This window comes from Loxodonta africana, chromosome 13 (genome assembly GCF_030014295.1).
Source record: "Loxodonta africana isolate mLoxAfr1 chromosome 13, mLoxAfr1.hap2, whole genome shotgun sequence".
NCBI lineage: Eukaryota > Metazoa > Chordata > Mammalia > Proboscidea > Elephantidae > Loxodonta > Loxodonta africana.
This window is the reverse complement of record NC_087354.1, coordinates 42194318-42213796: the sequence shown is the minus strand read 5'-3', so window position 1 is coordinate 42213796 and position 19479 is coordinate 42194318. Positions and strand designations below refer to the sequence as shown.

Sequence of the window (19479 nt, the reverse complement as noted above, 5' to 3'; positions counted from 1 at the left end):
GGGCTGAGGACCCGAGGTCCCCGTGTTAGCTGGGATACAGGTCCCAGCTGCTCTGTAAAGTGGTATGTCCGTGTTTCCAGTGACAGTAGTGGAGGCCTAGGTTGGGGCCTGGAGGATGGAGATAAGTGACTGACCTCCCTGTTGTTCTAGATCAAATGAGGCATAGAAGAATCGAGCAGATGGAGAGCAGAATGTCAGCTTGGTTTTTGGGGAATGTGGCCTGGGTGTGTGAAGCAGCGAGCTTCCCAATCCTGCTCCCCCGTGAGGTAGCCCGGGGCCTGGTCTCTGGCCAACTGGACAACCACAGAGTCAGCCCCTGATGGGAGAGTGACCAAGGGCACTTTCTCTGTGGACAGACGGAGCCCAAGAATAGGAAAAGGAGGGGTGAGGCCACATGCCAGTCCCTCTTTATTCAGGTTAGGGAGTAGAGAGAGGCCAGGGATGTGGCTCTAAGAAGCCCGAGGGAGGATGTTCCCCACAGCGTCATTCTTGGGGAAATCAGTAGGAGAAAGGACAGTTCAGAAGGGGTTTCTGGCTAGAGGAGGGGCTTTGGAGGATGGATTGGATGGAAAGGCAGGGAGAGATGGGGAGGGAAAAGTATCCCAGCTGAAGGGACTGGTTGGCAGGTCAGTGTATGTGGTGTGATTGGCCCATGGGGACTGAGGACAATCTCCCTGGAGTGCCTTCTTGGCATGTCTGACACCCAGCTCCCGTGCTTGTATCTGGGCCTGTGAGGGCAGTGGTTGGCACAGGGGGCTGTCAGGTGGACTGCTGCTGCCAGTCTCACACCCACTGCCAACCCTGAATGTGTGACCAAACCTGGAGTTCTAGTGTATCCCATCGACTCCTTGCCCTAGAATGGAACCAGCAATATTTACTGTTGTTTTCCCCTTTTTTCTTCCTATAATGAGATGCAGACGATGGACAAGAAATAGCCTGACCATGAGGACCAGGGAGCTGCTGCCCTGCTTGGGGCCCGCACCTCCGGCTGTACTGGGCCCTCTGTGTGAGCCTGGGGCTAGGGCTTCCCTGCCCCCACTCTGGCCAGTCTACTCATTCTCCAAAGGACACGATACATAGACTGACCCCTATCCCCACCACCTTCTTCCTCCAATGGACATGATTCCCAAGTCACCCTGCTGCCTTATTTTTCTGGCGACACAATACATAAACCATTCTGCTGCCTTATTTCTCGTGGACGCAACTACAGAATACCCTACCACCTTATTTCTCCAGTGGTTATGCTACCTGGACCATCTGGCTACCTTTTTCTCCAAAGGATGTAATATTCAGACCGTTCCTTTGCTTTATTTCTCCAAGGACATGATACAAGTCACCCCCTGCCTGGTTTCTCCAATGGCCCTGATACACTAGTTATCATTTGTTAGCCTTCTAGTCCTGATGTCCCCCATAATAATCTCTATTCCCGTCTCTCAGACAAGGACCCTGCAACCTCAGCAGCTCTTCGAGTCTAGAGGCTGTCTCCTCCTGCCTCCTCCTTCGCTGGCCCCAGTGTTGGGCTTTTTCCTTCCCCCCTGAGTCAAGACAGGGCCCACAGAGCCACCTACAGGTGTGCAGAGACACACAGGTGCACGTGCTGGAACACGGATGCCCCTCCTCACCCTGTCTCCTTTGTGGTGCCCTGGGCTGTGCCCTCTGAGCATCCTCCTCTCTGCCCAGCCCTCCCCAATGAAGCATGTGCTGGTCACACTGGCTGTCTGGATGTGCGCCATGGGCCTCCCCCTGTAGGGACCCAGCTTCTGTCCCTCTTCCTTTCCTGCCTTGGAAGCCGCAAAACAACTCCTTTCATTTATCCATCCAATTACTGTTTATGGAGCATCCACAGGGTGTCAGCACTGTGTTAGGTGCTGGGGACCCTGAGTGAGAAGACCAGTCCCTCCCTCAAGGATCTCGTCATCTGGCTGGGAAACCTGCAAGGAGCCAGACAAGGAGCTGTGCGTCAGCCTGGGGGACAGTCAGAGAGGGTGGTTCACAGCGGGCGGCTTCTGCCTTGCTCCCACTGACCCTTCTTCTGTGCCCGCAGCTTCTGGATACCTCACCCCCACCCCATCCCTAATCCTTACCCAGAGCATGGGGTAGGGGCAGAAACTGGAGAGAGGGCCGTAGCCTCATGCCACAACTGGGGACTCTGATGGTTTCCGGTGTCTTGCCAGGTGTAAGCCTGGAAGAGCGGGCAGGTGAGCAGGTGGCCATGGGCCCCCAGACCTGGGATAGCAGCAGCATAGGTGATTCCTGGGGCCTCCCTCATGGCTGGACTTGGGGGCGGGGCCAGGAGGGCTGCAGGACACAGACACTGCCCCCACCAACCATGGTGCTGTTCTGGGGCTGGGGCCCCACCTGGCTTGTCTGGCCAGCATCCAACTTCTAGTAGGCTCGAACTTCCGATGTTCTGATATCTTCCTGGTGACAGCTCTCCCCCCAGGAATGGAGTACGTGGGGATTTTTAATTTAAATGTGGGACTCTGAGGAATTTTGTAAACTGGGAGAGTACTGGGGAAAAATAAATGCCTTTGTAAAGAGCTTTCTCTCTGTGAGTGTTTGGAAGGAGAATGGGGCATCGGGACTCAGCAGAAGGGTCTCCTTCTGGAAGTCTCAGGGTGGGATAGGGGCCTGCATCTCCTTATGCTCACCGTTCTTAAGTGACTGAGTTTCCATGGCCATGTGCCACCCCTCTCCCTGGCCTCAGTTTCCTTGTTGGTGAAGTGAGGTTGGATAAGCAGAAAGCCAAGTCCTTTGGTTGCTCTTTGGGGCTCCTCCCACTTCTAGGAGTGCCACCTGGTTTCTTAGAAGATTCAGTCCCTAGGGTTGTTCAGGGCCCTGGCTAAGGCCCCCATTTTATTGATGGGGAAGCTGAGGTCCAGTATCGGAAAGGAGTTCTGTATGCTGTTCGTGGCCGACCCAGTGAAAATGGCATCAAGCAGGAGTCAGGGGCTTAGTTCTGTCCTGTGCCCTTGAGCAGTACATTTAGCTTCTCTGGGCCTTTCTTACATGAAAAATGGCGTTAAAGTCTTAACTACCTTCCATCTCAAAAGACTGAGAGGACGGTGAACTTTCCAGGTAAACAGGCTTCCAGAGAACCAGGTCGAGGGATGAGGGAGTCTGCAGAGCACTCTGTGTCCATTTGCCCCCTGGTGACAGTGCCTCAGCTCTCGGCTGGCCAGTCATTGCCTGGAGCTTCACAGGCCTGGAGCAGCAGGAAGAGCCTGGGCTGGGAGTCCTGGGTCTGCTACTAACCGACCGAGCCCCTGAATTTTTTTTTTATCTTTTAACTCTCTCTTATATGGGGGTGAGACCCCTCCTGAAAAGAGTCCCTGGATGGTACAGACAATAAAGCACTCATCTACTTGCTGAAAAGTTGGCACTTCACACTCACCCAGAGATACCTCAGAAGTAAGGCCTGGCATTTTGCTTCCGAAAGATCACAGCTTTGAAAACCCCATGGAGCAGTTCTACTCTGTACACATGGGGGTCACCATGAGTCAGAATCGACTCAACAGCAAATAACAACAGCAACTACCCCTCCTGAAAAGTAGGGGGTATTCTTCACAAACTGGGGGTTTATTATAAGGTCATGACTCTAGGAGTCACCCTGTGTATGCTCTGGGTGGGTTTTAGAATTAAAAGACTTGTGCCTTTACCCTTTATGCTCCCCGAGTGCCTGTGAGCGTGGCACCTCACTTCGCTGGGCTGCAATCCCCACTGTGAAGTGGGGACAGCAATAGTTTCTATTTCACAAGACTGTTGTGAGAATCGGATGAAACAGTAGGTAAAAAGACAGGCTGCCAATGCTAAGTGCCGGGCACAGGTGAGGCATTCTCTTCCCTTCTGCAGTCAGGGCCGCACACTCATGTTCCCCCAGGTGATTGTATAGATGGAGTGCAGTGACCCAGAGCAAGCATCGGAGGCTCAGTTTACCCACCTGTAAAACAGGCAAAGTGGTGCTTTTTCTTTCTGAAGGGGCTGGGATAAGGTTCAGACATGATGCTATATCAAGTGCTCAAGGGAGGGACGCCGTAGGTGTGGGACTTGCCTGGGAACTGAGAGGCGAGGAAGGTGGCCACTTGAGTCACCTGGTGACGAGTACCCTGGAGAGCAGTATTTTTAGCTGCCCTTCCTGGGCAAAGCTCCAGCTCCTGCATTTTAATGGAGAAATAATTCTCACAGTGCGACATGCTGTAGCCTGCAGGTGTCACATCCATATTAAAGAGAGGACAGAGCAAGAGTTCATTTCCCTGGCTGGAGGTGTGGCTGGAATTCGCCTCCAGGCCTTGTTTGTAACAAGGGCTGTGAAGGCCAATTAGTGATCTGCCCACTCAGAGGGAGAAGACATAGAGTGGGAGTGGCAGCATTGTTGGGGCGTGCCTGCCTCTTTCTCCACCTGCTTGTTTCCTCTTCCAGGCTGCTCCAGCATGAATGGCACCTTCCATGGGGTTCTATTCAGGGAGAGGCACCTGACCTTGCTAGGCTCCAGGAGGTGATTGCTGGGTGGGATGTCAGTGAATCTGTGCAGACTAATGAGCAGAGACCCTGGCACAGTCTAAGCTGTCCCATGATCCTGTTGCAAAGTCCACTGCTTAAACTGAGAAGTGAAGCCAATGTTTGCCCTGAGTAGCCAAAAACCAGGGCCTTCAGGAGTATGAGCCACACAAAGAAGCAGGAACCAGAGGCCCAGGAGCCATGAGAGGCTGGAATGGTAGTGTGGGGAGGCAGTTAGTGGGCAGCAGAATCAAATAATACAAATGCAACCAATACCGAAATGTATAAAGTGGTTGTCCTCACTTCTAGTCCACCCACTCCCAAGGGGAAGCAATAGTAACAGTCTGCCGACCTTCCAGAGGAGTCCCAGGGTGGTATACACTGAACACACTGGGTTGCTACCTAAAAGGTTGGAGGTTCAGGTCTCCCCAGAGGTGCCTTGGAAGAGAAAGATCGGCCATTGAGAATCTTAATGGACCACAGCTCTACTCTGATACTGTAATAGCTTGTGTGTTGCCATGATGCTGGAAGCTATGTCACCAGTATTTCAAATGCCAGCAGAGTCACCCTGGTGGACAGGTTTCAGCGGAGCTTCCAGACTATGACAGACTTGGAAGAAGGACCTGGCAACCTACTTCTGAAAAAACTGGCCTGTAGAAACCTTACAAATAGCAGCGGAACGTTGTCTGATATAGTGCTGGAAGATGAGGTTGGAAAGCACTCAAAATACAACTGGGAAAGAGCTGCCTCCTCAAAGTAGGTCAACCTTAATGATGTGGATGGGGTCAAGCTTTCGGGACCCTCATTTGCTGATGTGGCACAACTCAAAATGAGAAGAAACAGCCACAAACAGCCATTAATAACAGGAAAGTAGAATGCATGAAATATGAATCTAAGAAAATTGGAAGTCGTCAAAAATTAAATGGAATGCATAAACATCAATATCATAGGCATTAGTGAGCTGAAATGAACTGGTATAGACCATTTTGAATCAGACAATCATATGGTCCACTATGCTGGGAAAGGCAAATTGAAGAGGAATGGCATCAATGTCAAAAACAACATTTCAAGATCCACCCTGGAGTACAACGCTGCCAGTAATAGACTAATATCCATAGGCCTACAAGGGAGACCAGTTAATACGACTATTCAAATTTATGCACCAACTACTAATGCCAAAGATGAAGAAACTGAACATTTTTACCAACTTCTGCAGTCTGAAATTGATCAAACATGCAATCAAGATGCATTGATGACAACTAGTGACTGGACTGGGGAAATTGGAAACAAAGAAAGATCAGCAGCTGAAAAATATAGGCTTGGTAATAGAAATGACTCGGGAGATCCCATGTTAGAATTTTGCAATACCAATGACCTATTCATTGAAAATACTTTTTCAACAACATAAATGGCAACTATACACCTGGGCCTCACCAGATGGAATACACAGGAACCAAATCAACTACATCTGTGGAAAGAGATGATGGAGAAGCTAGATATCACAGTTAGAACAAGGCCAGGGGCCAACTGTGGAATACACCATCAATTGCTCATATGCAAGTTCAAGTTGAAGCTGAAGAAGACTAAAACAGTCCATAAGAGTCAAAGTACAACCTTGAGTATATCCCACCTGAATTTAGAGACCACCTCAAGGATAGATTTGATGCACTATTCATGCATCACAAATAACGGAAGACCAGATGAGTTGTGACATGACATCAAGGACATCATACATGAAGGAAGCAAAAGGCCATTAAAAAGACAGGAAAGAAAGAAAAGACCAAAATGAATGTCAGGAGAGACTCTGAAACTTGCTCTTTCTAAAGTGAATAGAAGAAATGATGAAATAAAAGAGCTAAACAGAAGATTTCAAAGGGCGGCTTGAGAAGAAAAAGTGAGGTATTATAATGAAATGTGCCAAGACCTGGAGTTAGAAAACCAAAAGATAAGAACACACTCGGCATTTCTCAAGCTGAAAGAACTGAAGAAAAAATTCAAGCCTTGAGTTGCAATACTGAAGGATTCTATGGGCAAAATATTTAATGATCCGGGAAGCATTAAAAGAAGATGAAAGCAGTACACAGAGTCACTATACCAAAAAGAACTGGTTGACATTCAACAATTTCAGGAGGTAGCGTATGATCAAGAACCAATGGTATTGAAGGACAAGTCCAAGTTGCACTGAAGGCACTGGAAAAAAACAAGGCTCCAGGAAGTGATGGAATACTAATTGAGATGTTTCAACAAATGGATACAGCACTGGAGGTGCTTACTCATCTATGCCAAGAAATTAGAAAGACAGCTACCTGGCCAACTGACTGAAAAAGATCCATATTTGTGACCATTCCAAAGAAAGGTGATCCAACAGAATGTGGAAATTATCAAGCAATATCATTAATATCACACGCAAATAAAATTTTGCTGAAGATCATTCAAAAGTGTTGCACCAGTACATCGACAGGGAACTGCCGGAAATTCAAGCCGGATTCAGAAGAGAACCTTGCTGATGTCAGATGAATCTTGGCTGAAAGAAGAGAATACCAGAATGTTTACCTGTGTTTTAATGACTACGCAAAGGCATCCAACTGTGTGGATCATAACGAATATGGATAACATGGTGAAGAATGGGAATTCCAGAACACTTAGTAATTGTGCTCATGTGAAACCTGTGCATAAACCAGGAGACAGTCATTCAAACAGAACAAGGGGATACTGCGTGGTTTAAAGTCAGGAAAGGTATGCATCAGGGTATCCTTTCATCATACTTATTCAGTCTGTTTGCTAAGCAAATAATCTGAGAAGCCAGACTATATGAAGAAGAACACAGCGTAAAGATTGGAGGAAGACTCGTTAACAACCTGCGATATGGAGATGACACAACCTTGCTTGCTGAAAGTGAAGAAGATTTGAAGCACTTACTGATGAAGATCAAAGACCATAGCCTTCAGTATGGATTATACCTCAAAATAAAGAAAACAAAAATCCTCACAAACAGACCAGTAAGCAACATCATGATAAACGGGGAAAAGTTTGAAGTTGTCAAGGATTTAATTTTACTTGGACCCACGATCAATGCCCATGGAAGCGGCAGTCAAGAAAACAAAGGGTGCATTGCACTGGGGAAATCTACTGCAAAAGACCTCTTTCAAGTATTAAAAAGCAAAAAGGTCACTTTGAGGATTAAGGTGCGCCTGACCCAAGCCACAGTATTTTTCAGTTGCCTCATATACACGCAAAAGCTGGACAATGAATAAGGAAGACCAAAGAAGAATTGATGCCCTTGAATTATGGTGTTTGTGAGGAATATTGAATATACCATGGACTGCCACAAGAACAACCAAGTCTGTCATGGAAGAAGTACAGCCAGAATGCTCCTTAGAAGCGAGGATAGCAAGACTTTGTCTCACATACTTTGGACATGTTATTGGGAGGGCCAAGTCCTTGGAGAAGGACACCATGCTTGGTAAAGTAAAGGGTCAGTGAAAAAGAGGAAGACCCTCACACAAGATGGACCGGCACAGTAGTTACAGTAATGGGCTCGAACATAGCAACAACTGTGAGGATGGTGCAGGGCTGGGCAGTGTTTCGTTCTGTTGTACAGAGGGCCACTATGAATTGGAACCAGCTCAGCTCAACAGCACCTAACAACAACAACACACGTGGGGTTGCCATGTGTCAAAGTTGACTCAAAGGCAACTGGCAGTCCTTCCAGACTCTTCCCCGAGGCTTACACATTTACAAAAATAAAATCATATATGCTGTTCTCCAACATTTTGTTTTTCTTCACCGTTTTTCTAAGTCAGTTCTAGAGTGCCCTCTGCCTCCTTTTTTTCTTTTTTATTGATGCGTGATATGCACTCGGACTTGACAGCAACAGGTTTGGTTGGTTTGGTAACATACACTAGGAGCCTTGGTGGTCCAGTGGTTAGGTGCTCAGCTGCTAACCAGAAGGTCGGCAGTTCGAATCCACCAGCCGTTCCTTGGAAACCCTATGAGGCAGTCTTACTCTGTCCTACAGGGTTACACTATGAGTCGGAATGGACCTGGCGCCAATGGATTTGGTTTTTTGGTTTTAACATAAACTAATTTTTGGTGTATGGCTCTGTGATTTTTTACACAAGTGTATAATCATATAACCACTACCCAGATCGAGATATAGAGCAGTTCTGGGATCCCAGAAAGTTCTTTTGTGCCCCTTTCCAGTCAATAGCCCTACCCAGAAATACTTATTCTGACTTCTTTCATCATTAGTTTTGCTTGCTCTTTAACTTTGTATAAAAGGAATCCTACAATATGTAGGATTTTGTGTCTTGCTTCTTGGAAAAGCCGCCCTCATTTTTTTTTTTTTTTCCTAATGGCAAGATAGCAACCTATAGCATTGTTGTTGTGCAATATATTTTTACCAGTTCCAGCAGTTGGGACACAAATAATGCAGTCTTCTGGCAGGATTTCTACAGTGCTGAGCCCTAGAATTGGGATCCCTGGGTCATGGGACCCGAGCAGTTTAAATGTTGATAGAGTTGCCAATTGTTGGGCTGTTTTTCTAGCCAGTCCCTGTGGCAGCAAGAACGTGCATGTAAGAACACAGGACCTTTAGCAAAACGATTTCTCGACAGGGCGTTAACATTGCTTAGAAATCTTGCCCCAGCTGGGCTGCAGCCCGGAGGGGCAGGGCTGTGTTCGTACTCAGCAGCGGCAGGGGCCTGTGGGCGGCCATCCTTTCCTCCCCCAACCTTTCCAGAGACCGTTTTCCCCTTAAACCTCAGCCTTATGGCCGCCGCCTCCTCAATTCCTCAGATCTTCTGTCTTCACATTTCTGGAACCTCAGTCCTGGAGGTGAGGGCGTCTGCCTCCTGCTGGACGGTGTGGGCATAGCGCCACAGCCTGAGTGTGTGCCAGGGCTGAGCGGATCCCTGACCAGAGCTGATGGGGCTTCGTCAGCACCTTGTTGAATGTAGGTGCCTCAAGGCAAATTCAATCTCCTGCACTTGTGTCTGAGGAAATTCATAACCCACCATTTGGCTCCACCGGCTCCAGGTGACTCTTTCACCACTGGGAAGCCCTCGATGGCTCAAGTAGCTAAGCGCTCAACTACTAACTGAAAGTTCGATGGTTGAAACCCACCCAGAGGTACCTCAGAAGAAAGATCTGGCAATCTGCTTCCAAAACGTAATAGCCTTGAAAAACCTATCGAGCTCAGTTATACTTTGCAACACAAGGGGTCGCCATGACTCAGAATCGACTTGATGGCAGCTACCCTCCCGCCCCTAACCCACCACCACTAATGGGTCGTTTCGTGAGAGCAGAGAAAAGCCTGGGGCTGATGGGGAGGACACATCCCAGCCCTCAGATACAGAGGGACTGTGAGCTTTGCCTCTGGCCTTTCCCCGGTATCTGAGCAGCAAAACACCCTCCTCCCCTCAACCTCCTCATCTGACGTGGTTTTTCCATCCTCATCACCTTCCTCTGGACATGTTTCATCGTTGTGCCTTCCAGAGTGAGGCCACAGCATGGTTGTAAGGTTTCAGCTCACTATGGGCCAGCTTCTCAGCTCCTCGACCCTGATGAGCACCATGCGCCTCAGGATACGGCTCCAGAGCCTGTTAGTCCGGTGGGCCCTGACCCTGGCTGCATGTTAGAGTCACTTGGGGAGATTTTTAATAATGCGGGTGCCTGGGTTCCACCTCTGGAAGTTCCGCTGCATTTGGTTGAGATCATTGCTGAATATTTAGTGTGAACACCTGGTGACTGTAGCTTATAAGTTAATGCAAAATAGAATTAGGAGGACAACCCTGAACAGAGACCTTAGAGAGGAGCAGAGAAAGTGGATGTTTCCAGGCACCTAAGACAAGCTGGTTGCTCCCAATGGTCACTTAATCAGACCGCAAAGTTTTCATATTTTAATTGAAGGAAGCACAGGAAAGACACATGTTTAGTACAGAGAAGAGGGGGACGGTGTTTTCCTGTGTTATGGGTCCCAGAAGAGCAGGAACCCCAATTTCCTGCCCTCATTCAAACCAGGTACCCACCTGGGCTCTGGGGAATAAGGAGGGTTGGGGTGCTATGGATGATGCCAAGCTCTTTCAGCTCGTGTATAGGAAATGGGGGGCCCTCCCCTCTGCAGAGTGCCTCCCACCCTCACTGCCTCCCTTTCGCCTTCAGTCTGTCTCCCTAGTCACCCCCAGCCCTCCAGATGTGCACAGGCACGTGGCTGGCTCTGGCTCCCTTCCTCCTCCTTCCAGCACCACGTTCTCCACGGGGAGAAGGACCATCTGTCCTGCTTCCTATAACCGTCAGTCTGTGCACATGTGCCAGGCGCAGGAAAACAGCCCCTGTGCTCTGTCTGCTTTCCTCCCTCCTTGTCTCAAACTTGCTCCCGCCCCAGGATATCCTGAGGTCTCTACTATACTGAAGGATCCCTGGGGGCACAACAGTTAAGCGCTCAGCCACAAACCAAAAGGCTGTCGGTTAAAACCCACCCAGCAGGTCTGAGGGAGAAAGACCTGGAGATCTGCTCCTATAAAGACTGCAGTCTAGAAAACCCTATGGAGCAGTTCTGCTGTGTCACACAGGGTCGCTATGAGTCAGAATCAACTTGATGGTACCTAACAACAACTTAAACTGCAAGCCTCCAGTATCCAGGCTGACTGACCAGAGCATAGCATCTCTCCTCTATCACTCCCCGCCCCCCTTCACCAGTCTCCGTGTAGGGTCTCTGGATCTAGTCCTTCCTTAGTCTCAAAACTTCCCTACCCAGAGCCTAGCTCCCTAGCTCCGTAGTTCTCTCAGGCCAGCCCACTGCAGGCGTCCTGCTCTGGGCCCTGTTCACTTTCCTCCCTGTCTCTTGTGATTCAACATCCTCCCCTGAAAAGTGCCTGCAGTGTGACTTGCACCGTTGCAGGGTGGGGACAGGGACTAGCATGCGTCCCTGCAGAGCCTGCCAGCCACGACCTGCCTTTGCAGCTTATTTGCTGAGATAATTTAGTGTCATTTGCCGCTAATGGACGAACACACTACTTTCCGTTCCTGTAGATTAAGTAACCGCATTGAATGCCGTACCCACTGATGGCGGCTTCAGGAAACCTGCCAGGAACCGGAAGCTGGCCTGGTCCAGCAGGAGCGCAGCCTCCTTGGGTGGCCACACCGAGGCCCTTGGTAACCTGGAGGCATGGCCAGGGGGCTGATTTCCTTGGCATCTCTAGCTGTGCTATCCTTCTGCCGGGGGGATCTGGGTCAGCTCAACAAGCAGGTGGGGCAGCCAGGGCTTTCGGACCCGGGGCAGTTGTGGAATGGTCTCTGCAGGCTGCAAGAGAGCAAATTCCACTGTCTGGAGCGTGGGTGTCGAGGGAGTCAGACTGGGTGGGGGCCACACCCGGGAAGTATAAGGGAGAAGGGGACAGAGGTATGGCAGAAGTTGCATGTGCCATAGTCAATCCTGTGCTCCAGCCACACACACACCCCCCGCCACCTGATCCATGCTGGCTCTCCTGCCTGTGGGAATCCTACACGCCCCCTCCCTCCCTCCCGTGAGGCCCCCACAGGTCTCTGTCAGCACCTAGCATTTCACAGCCAAGATGAAGCGCTGGCTCATTGATTGCCCTCTGGGAGTTCATCCTCTCCCCAGAGCAGGTCCGGATTTCCCCCCAGCCCAGAGCTGGGCACAGAGCATCCCCCATCGTCTGGGACAGGAAGGTAGGGAAGTACCTACAACTACTTGAGTTTGGGTCTCTGAACGGAAAGGACTGAGGCTGGAGCTTGCTCCTTCGCCACCCAGGAACAAAGGTTTTCCCCCACATGAATAATGTAAATGACTCTGCCAAAGGGCATTTAACCTATTTAAAAACCAAAACCCACTGCCGTGGAGTCCATTCCGACTCATAGTGACCCTATAGGACAGAGTAGAACTGCCCATAGAGTTTCCAAGGAGCGCCTGACGGATTTGAACTGCCAACCTCTTGGTTAGCAGCCGTAGCACTTAACCACTATGCCACCAGGGTTTCCTAACCTATTTAAAGGAGGAACCTATTTTAGAAATCTTTTAGAAGCCCCTATTTACCTAGAAACAATTGATACGGTAATTGAAAGTCATTCTTTTTTTATTTACCTGAGAAGGTTCCCCCGGCTCTCTTGAAGCACTCCCACGCTCTGCGTGTGGAACGCTACCTGCTAACCCTTGGGGAGCTAAGTACTGAGTCCGCAGTGTCCTTGGACACTGCATCTGTAAAATGGGGTCAAGAATAGTGCCCCCTCCCCTGGCGGAGTGAGCTGGAGAGAGCCTTCACAGGGCTGCCTCACTTGCACTTTGACGGTGTAAATGGGTAGGTCTGAGCAGAGGATCTCTCTCAGGTTCAGCCAGGACAAAGGAGAGGCTTTTGACCTGAGACCAACAGAGAGGGGACAGACAGGTAGGGGAGGAGGGACAGGTGGTGATGCAGAGGGAGGGCTGTTCATTGCTCAGCCGGTGATGGCAACTGCAGGAGCCCAGGGTGAGGGGGAGCAGCCATGGCCCCCTGAGGACCAGCCCTGCAGATCAATGTAACCCCTGGGCCTGCAGGTCGATTCTGTTTCTCAGGGTTTAATTGGGTTGTTGGCCTTGGCTTGGGGAAGAGAAAGAGCCTATTTCCCAAGGAGAGGACCTGCGGCCACAGAGCCTCCATCCCTGCCCCGCCCCTCAGGGATGATGAGTCACTGGGCAGGATCTACTTCTTAGTCCCTCCGTGGACCCAGCCAGAGCTCTCCCTGCCTGGTGGAGTGGGCTGGGCAGCCAGGATGCTGGGCAGAGGGGCTCCTGGGATGACTGTCTAACTCTCTGCACCTGGTCTGACGTGGCCCTGGATGTGTGTAGATGTGTGTGTGCACTGTGGGGGAGAAGCAGATGAAGGGGAGGGACGACGAGAGAAAAGGTCAGTGGCCACAGATCTGGAGACATCAGCTTGCCCAGGAAGGAACTTGCCAGCCTCTTCCCCACCGTACTGTTGAGCTCTGAGAAGGGGAAGAATTGCCCCAGCAACGGGGAGTGAAGTGCAGAGCAGGACCCAGGAGGCCCCTCCCTCCCAGCTCCATGCGTGCCCATAGGACTCTGTTGTGTACCCCCATGTGGTTCTGTCCTGAGGAGAGGAGCATCGGTATCTGAACAGCCCCTCCTGCAGGAGTGGGGGGCAGCTCGATAGAGCAGGCTTTTCCTCTTGGCAGCCCCTACAGGCCGAGCCCCTCCAAGGAGTAAATGCTTCAGCCATGGTGGTGGTGACAGCTGAAACCTTAAGGGGTACCTCTCCTCCCGGCCTTAGCAACCTCCTCTCTTCTCCTGTGGTTTTCCTAATAGCCCAGTGCCGTCGAGTCAATTCCGACTCATAGAGACTCTATAGGCCAGAGTAGAACTGCCCCCATAGTTTCACTTTAAAATATTTATGAAGGCAACTTCAATGAAGTAACCCAACATGGTTTTAAAATTTTTTTTTCCTCTCATAGGTAACTCAGGCATGACCTCTGATTCCCAAGCCCTTAAGTGCGGGCCCATCAGGGTGGGGCCCCAGGGTGGGCACCCCGGGGTCTCTATTAAAGAGTGAAGCAGTGGGACCCCTTCCCTCTCTCGGGGCAGTGGGGGCCAGGCCTGGGGGCAGGTGTGGAGGAGTGACAGTGTGATAGAGCTTGAACTCTAGAGGAAAGGGTCAAGGGTATGGGGAGACAGACCAAGGCTCTGGGACCACTCCTGACAACAGAGGAGGCTGAAGACTGGAAGCTTCTTTAGAACCACGGAAGCAGCCCCAAGTCCTGCCCCTGGGTGACTAAGAAGCCCAGGAGCTGGGAGTAAGGACTCCTGGGTCTGTGCCCCACTTTGTTGACGGGAATGGGGAAGGGCAGTATTCTAGGAGGAAGCAATGAATGCTGTGGACTTGTGGGGTGGGCCTGGGGTGCCCTGATGGCTGAATGGTTGTGGCAGGAGTGGACATGATAACAACATCTGACGTGCACACGTGGGAGGGAAATTCAGGATCTGCCATTGGGCTTTGAGACCCAAGGAGGCCCCTCCTGCCATCTTTCTTGCACAGATCCCCAAAATGCCCTCTCATGTCCAGCTAGGATGGCCCCTTGACCTCCTGGTACAGCCAGGGAGATCAAGGCTCCTCCTCCTCTGCATCCTCCCTGCCCCCAGAAAAGCCTCTTTCTAACAAGACCTGTTTCACCACCATCACCTAAAGCCTAGAAAAAAAAAAAAAAAAAAAAGCCTAGAGCTGCTCTAATTATGTGTCAGGCTGGAATCCGACAGGAAGCATTTTAATTATTAATTTGAAGTATACTGATCTTGGGAATGGAGGAGGGTCGGTTCCCCAAGCTCACACCCAGCCCTGTCTGGTGGGACTTCATTAATGACACCTTGGGGTGCCTGCCTCCCAGCCTCTCCTCCTAGCTGGAGCCTCTTTCCTGCCGGGGTCCCAGAACCTGCATCTCTCCTCTGTCTTTTCTAACCACTTATTTTGCACAGTTCTTTCTTGTTTTCTTTATGAGTCTTTCAGCATGGAGTCTGCTGCTCCCATGATATGGATAGAGGAAACTGAGAGAGGCCAGGGGATCTATCTGATGTCGGAGTGCATTAGCCACAGGTAGGGCAGGACCCTTGGTTTTCCCAATTCCAGGCTACCTAGTTCTTGCCTGCAAGTGGCGGTGGCTCCTGCAGACCTATTGCCTGCCGCCTTCGTGCCTACGTCACCTAAGGTGTCAAGCAAAGTTTGCTTGGATTTGTTGCATGCATCTGACCCCTTTAAGGAGCAGTTCCCTTGCTCTGTTTACATCTAAGGGTGAACATGCCCCTGTGAGTTCTGGGACCAGATCCTGGTCCTGTCCTTGGTGTGGTGGACTCAGGATCTGCTGTGGACGAAGGACATCATTTTACCTGTTGCCTCCCATGCCCCCAGTCAAGGAAGTCTCATCCTCTGCTCATTGGTTGCTTGCCTGATTTAATCCTCCACACTCTTCTGAGTATTGGGGCCTGTCTCCTCTGTCACATGTCATTGCTTCTGCATTCTGGATTCAGGGCCGTGAAGCCCCAGGCTGGGAAGTAGCCCTAGGGCTGAAGAATGTACTCCTTCACGTGTATTCAGTGCTGACTTGCTTTGAATCTGAAAATACTTTTTACTTTCCCCCTGAACTCCATGTAATTTAAGAAGTGAGATTAAGAAGCTTTTTTATCCCAGGCCAATCCCTATTTGCTGAGGCAGCCTGGACCCCATGCTAGTTGATCCCCTTCCTTTCCAGGTCATCTGCCTCTGCCAGCATCCAAGGCTTGGTGCTCAGGAACCTGGTGTCCAGCCAATGGCCTTTAGTTCATTTCTTTATGCAGCTTTCCCTATGTGCTTGGATGGAGAGGTCATGATCCAATAGAGAAAGCATGTTAACGGGTACTTGATCTTGTAGGAGCTTGGGGACCAGAGGAGGGAGCAAGGATCCCTGGAGGAATCGGGAAGGCTTTCCAGAGGTGGTGACATTTGAGCGGAGCCTTAAAGGATTCTTGGTATATGAGTCATGGTTGGGTGCAGGAAACAGGAAGCGACTGTATTTTAAGCCGGAAGTGGTTTAATACAAGGGATTGGGTGTTTACAAAATCGTTGGAAGAGCTGAAGAAGCAGGCTTGAGGCTGGGTCTCTAGGAATGAGTCCCAGAATACCATAGAACTGATGCAGTAACCAGGGAACTGCTCTGTTGGCTACAATCAGAAAGGTGTGTGGTAGACTGAGTACCTTATTTCTACATAATGCGAACCTTTGAAGTTTGTTTGCCAACCACACCCTTCCCCCCAATTGTAAATGCATTATGCTAATTTTTTAACAGCAACATGTAAAAAAAATTGGCATAGATGCACTTATGAAAATACCTCGGGGGGGCTCAGTTGGCAAATGTAGAAGGTGCACATTATTTGCGTAAAAATATGAATGGCCCTCCCAAAGATGTCCCTGTCCCAATTCCTGTAATCTGTGACTATGTTACCTTATATGGCAAAGGGACTTTACAGATGTGATTAAATTTAAATTCTTGCGATGGGAAGATTATCCTGGCTTATCTGGGTGAGCCCAGTGAGGGTCCTTATGAGAGCGAGCCCAGGGCGCAGAGTCAGAAAGTAAAGGAGATAGGCTGACATAAGCAGGTCAGAGAGAGAGAGTTGGCCTGATTATGGAGGAGAGGGCCCTGAGGCAAGGAATGCAGATGGCCTCTAGAAGATGGATAAAAAGGCAAGGAAACGGATTCTCCCCTCAGCCTCCAGAAGGAACGCAGGTCTGCTGACACCTTCATGTTAGCCCAAACCAAAAGGATTTTGGACTTCTGATTTCCAGAATTCTAAGAGAATAAATGTGTGGTAATTTGTTACAGCAGCTAAAGGAAACTAATACAGGGGTAGTGGAGAAGGGCTAAGAGTCATTGGAACCACTGGGTTCAGGAACACACTGCCACAGGCTGATCCAGGGATGGAAAATCTGCTGCTGCCACCTTTCCACACCCATGAGTTTGAAGACTCAGCACTGGAATGCTGCTGAATTTCCAAAAACGGCAAAGAGCAGCAACAGATGGCCTCCCAATCTGCCTCCCCTACCTTGCAAAGGTGCATCTAATTACTGGAACCTAATTTACATTAAAAAAAATTTTTTTTTTTAATTTACATAGGGACCCTGGGTGGCGTAAATGGTTTGCTCTCGACTGCTAACCTAAAGGTTGATGGTTCAAACCCACTCAGCAACCTAAAGGTTGATGGTTCAAACCCACTCAGCAATGCCGTAGACGATGGCAACTAACAACAACAATTCACATACAGAACCTCGGCAGCAAAGGAGTCTTGGAAACTTCATTTTTAGCTTTCCAGCCTCTGCAGTCCTGCAAGGCCACAAGGAGGAGGTAGGAATAGGAAGCTGAGTGTCAATCAAACATATCAAACACACTGGGGAATAATTAATGATTAAAACAAGTAATATGTGTTAAAACCATCTACGGGTTCAGCATGAAAACCTCACAACAGCCTACGCACAGGTATTTTAACTGTCTTCTTTGTTCAGCTGAGGCTAAATCATTTACCCAAAGTCCGACAGCAGGGAGGTGGTGGAACCAGGGTTTAAAGCCAGCTTTGCTTAAATTCAGAGCTCAAGTTTCTAACTACTACGCACACCAGCCACACTGACCAGCAGAGACCAGGCTATGGAGTGTCTCCAGTGTCCTGCTAAATTGCTGTGATTTGATCCTAAAGGTCATGAGGACCCATTGATTTTTTCCCCCTGTAGAAGGTTTAAGGGAGAAGAATGACAGGAGTTGTTTTCTACTTTGTGAAGACTAGTTCAAAGTCAGCAAGAGCAGTTAGGAGATCTTTTCCTTAGACTGAACCCAAAATCCTAAACCAAGCTAAGCCCTGACCCTGGACACACATTCAGCCCTGGCCCCGGTCCGGTCACACACTGATCCCTGACCCTGAACACACACTGAGCCCTGACCCTGCTCACACACTGAGCCCTGATGCCAATCACATACTGAGCCCTGACCCTGGTCACACACTGAGTTCCCAGATTGAGTCCTATCATACCCTCACAGGTCCCTGAGCCCTAACCTTTATTGTGGACTAGGTCTGTCCCATAGCTGAGCTCCTATGTCATCCAGCCTTCCTAGGACAATCAGGTGAAAGGGTGATTCACTCAGCTCAGCCCTTCTCTACTGCTATGTCAGCAGCCTAGAACCCATGTCTTAAAAAAGCAGCTTCCAAGTGAGGGATGACCTGACAATGCTTGCTCAGTGCCTGATGGATTAAGGCAAGAAGGAGGAGGTGGGAGAGCAGAGGAAGGTGAGCTCCTGGAATATTCATCTCCCTTTTCCATAACGAAGGGGTTCTCGTTAAGAACCTGGAGCTCGCTGACAGCCAAATGGGGTCGGGGTGGGGGGACTTAATAACAACTTGGAGCTTGGTGTGCTCTGGCCTAGGGCTTGCTGGGCCTCCAGGAGAGAGATTAGATTCCAGGCCCTCCCACAGCCACAGCCCAGGGTGGTCTTACTTAGCAAGAAGAGGGCGGAGGAAACCTGGGGGCCAGCAGGGTACGCTGGGCCTGTTCCTCATGGGCACCACTGGCATAGCACAGGTAGCACTGTAGATGGATGTGATAGGATGTGCATGCCAGCTAGGGCACTAGGCAGAACCAGACCCAGAAACACAACCTCTTCGTCTTCTGATGGCAGGTGGGTCCAAGATACTCACAACCTGTGGGTCGGCCCACGGCAGTCAGAGATGAGGTCAACCTCTCCTGTGTGCTGGAGCCCCTGCCCAGCCCCTCCCTAATTTTCCCTTCCAGCTCTAGGGCCACCTGGACCGCGTCCCCCTCCTTGCAGATTTCTAGCATCTATCCTGTCCTTAAAATCTCCAGAGGACAAGGGAGGGATTTTCTCTGCTAACAGGAGTGATCATCAATGGGGTGGGGGGAGATAAAACTTTCAAATGGGCAGCTCGTGAAAATCCCTAGAACCCCCTGGTTCAGGTGGACCTACTTTCAGCAAAGCGAAAGATGTCACACCGTGTGCGGGAGACACTCTGCTCTGGCCTCACCTTCCTGGTCCGTCTCTCTGATGACATAGGGGCAGGTGCTATCCTTGTCCAGACCTTTGCAAACTGACCCCAGAGTGGCCACAGGAATGCCCTGTTGGGACTTTGCTCCTGAGTTCAGGGCATTTCCTAGGCCAGTGTGACTGGGAGACAGACAGTCCTTAAAAGGGAAGCAGCCACATTGTTGGCGTAGGTCCTGCTGGGCCCCAGACGAGGGGCTTTATGTACATTTTGTCATTGAGCCTTCAAAGCAGAGTTGTTGGGGGAGCCTTGTTAGCCTTAAGGAAGAAGCTCCTTAAGAGTTTAGGTGACTTGTGCCAGGTTTCAAAGCAGGTAGAAGGTAGAGCCTGATTTCAAACCCAGGGCTCTCTGGCTCCTGGGACTTGGGACTGTCACTCGTAGGCCAGCCATCTCCTGAC

The 19479-nt window shown here is 50.1% G+C and overlaps 1 protein-coding gene across 5 annotated transcripts in view; it reads left to right on the top strand.

Moving 5' to 3' along the window:
- Positions 1 to 2541, top strand: part of CD276 (CD276 molecule) — a 28302-nt gene extending 25761 nt beyond the window's left edge. For 4 of the 5 annotated variants that reach the window (XM_064267283.1, XM_010593735.3, XM_010593736.3 and 1 more), the window contains exon 10: positions 912 to 2541. In XM_064267283.1, the coding sequence (XP_064123353.1) occupies positions 912 to 940 (29 nt within the window). In that variant the 3' untranslated portion in view covers positions 941 to 2541. The remainder of the gene's footprint in view (positions 1 to 911) is intronic. The other variant, XM_064267284.1, reaches the window with a different exon arrangement.
- The last annotated feature ends 16938 nt before the right edge of the window (positions 2542 to 19479 follow it).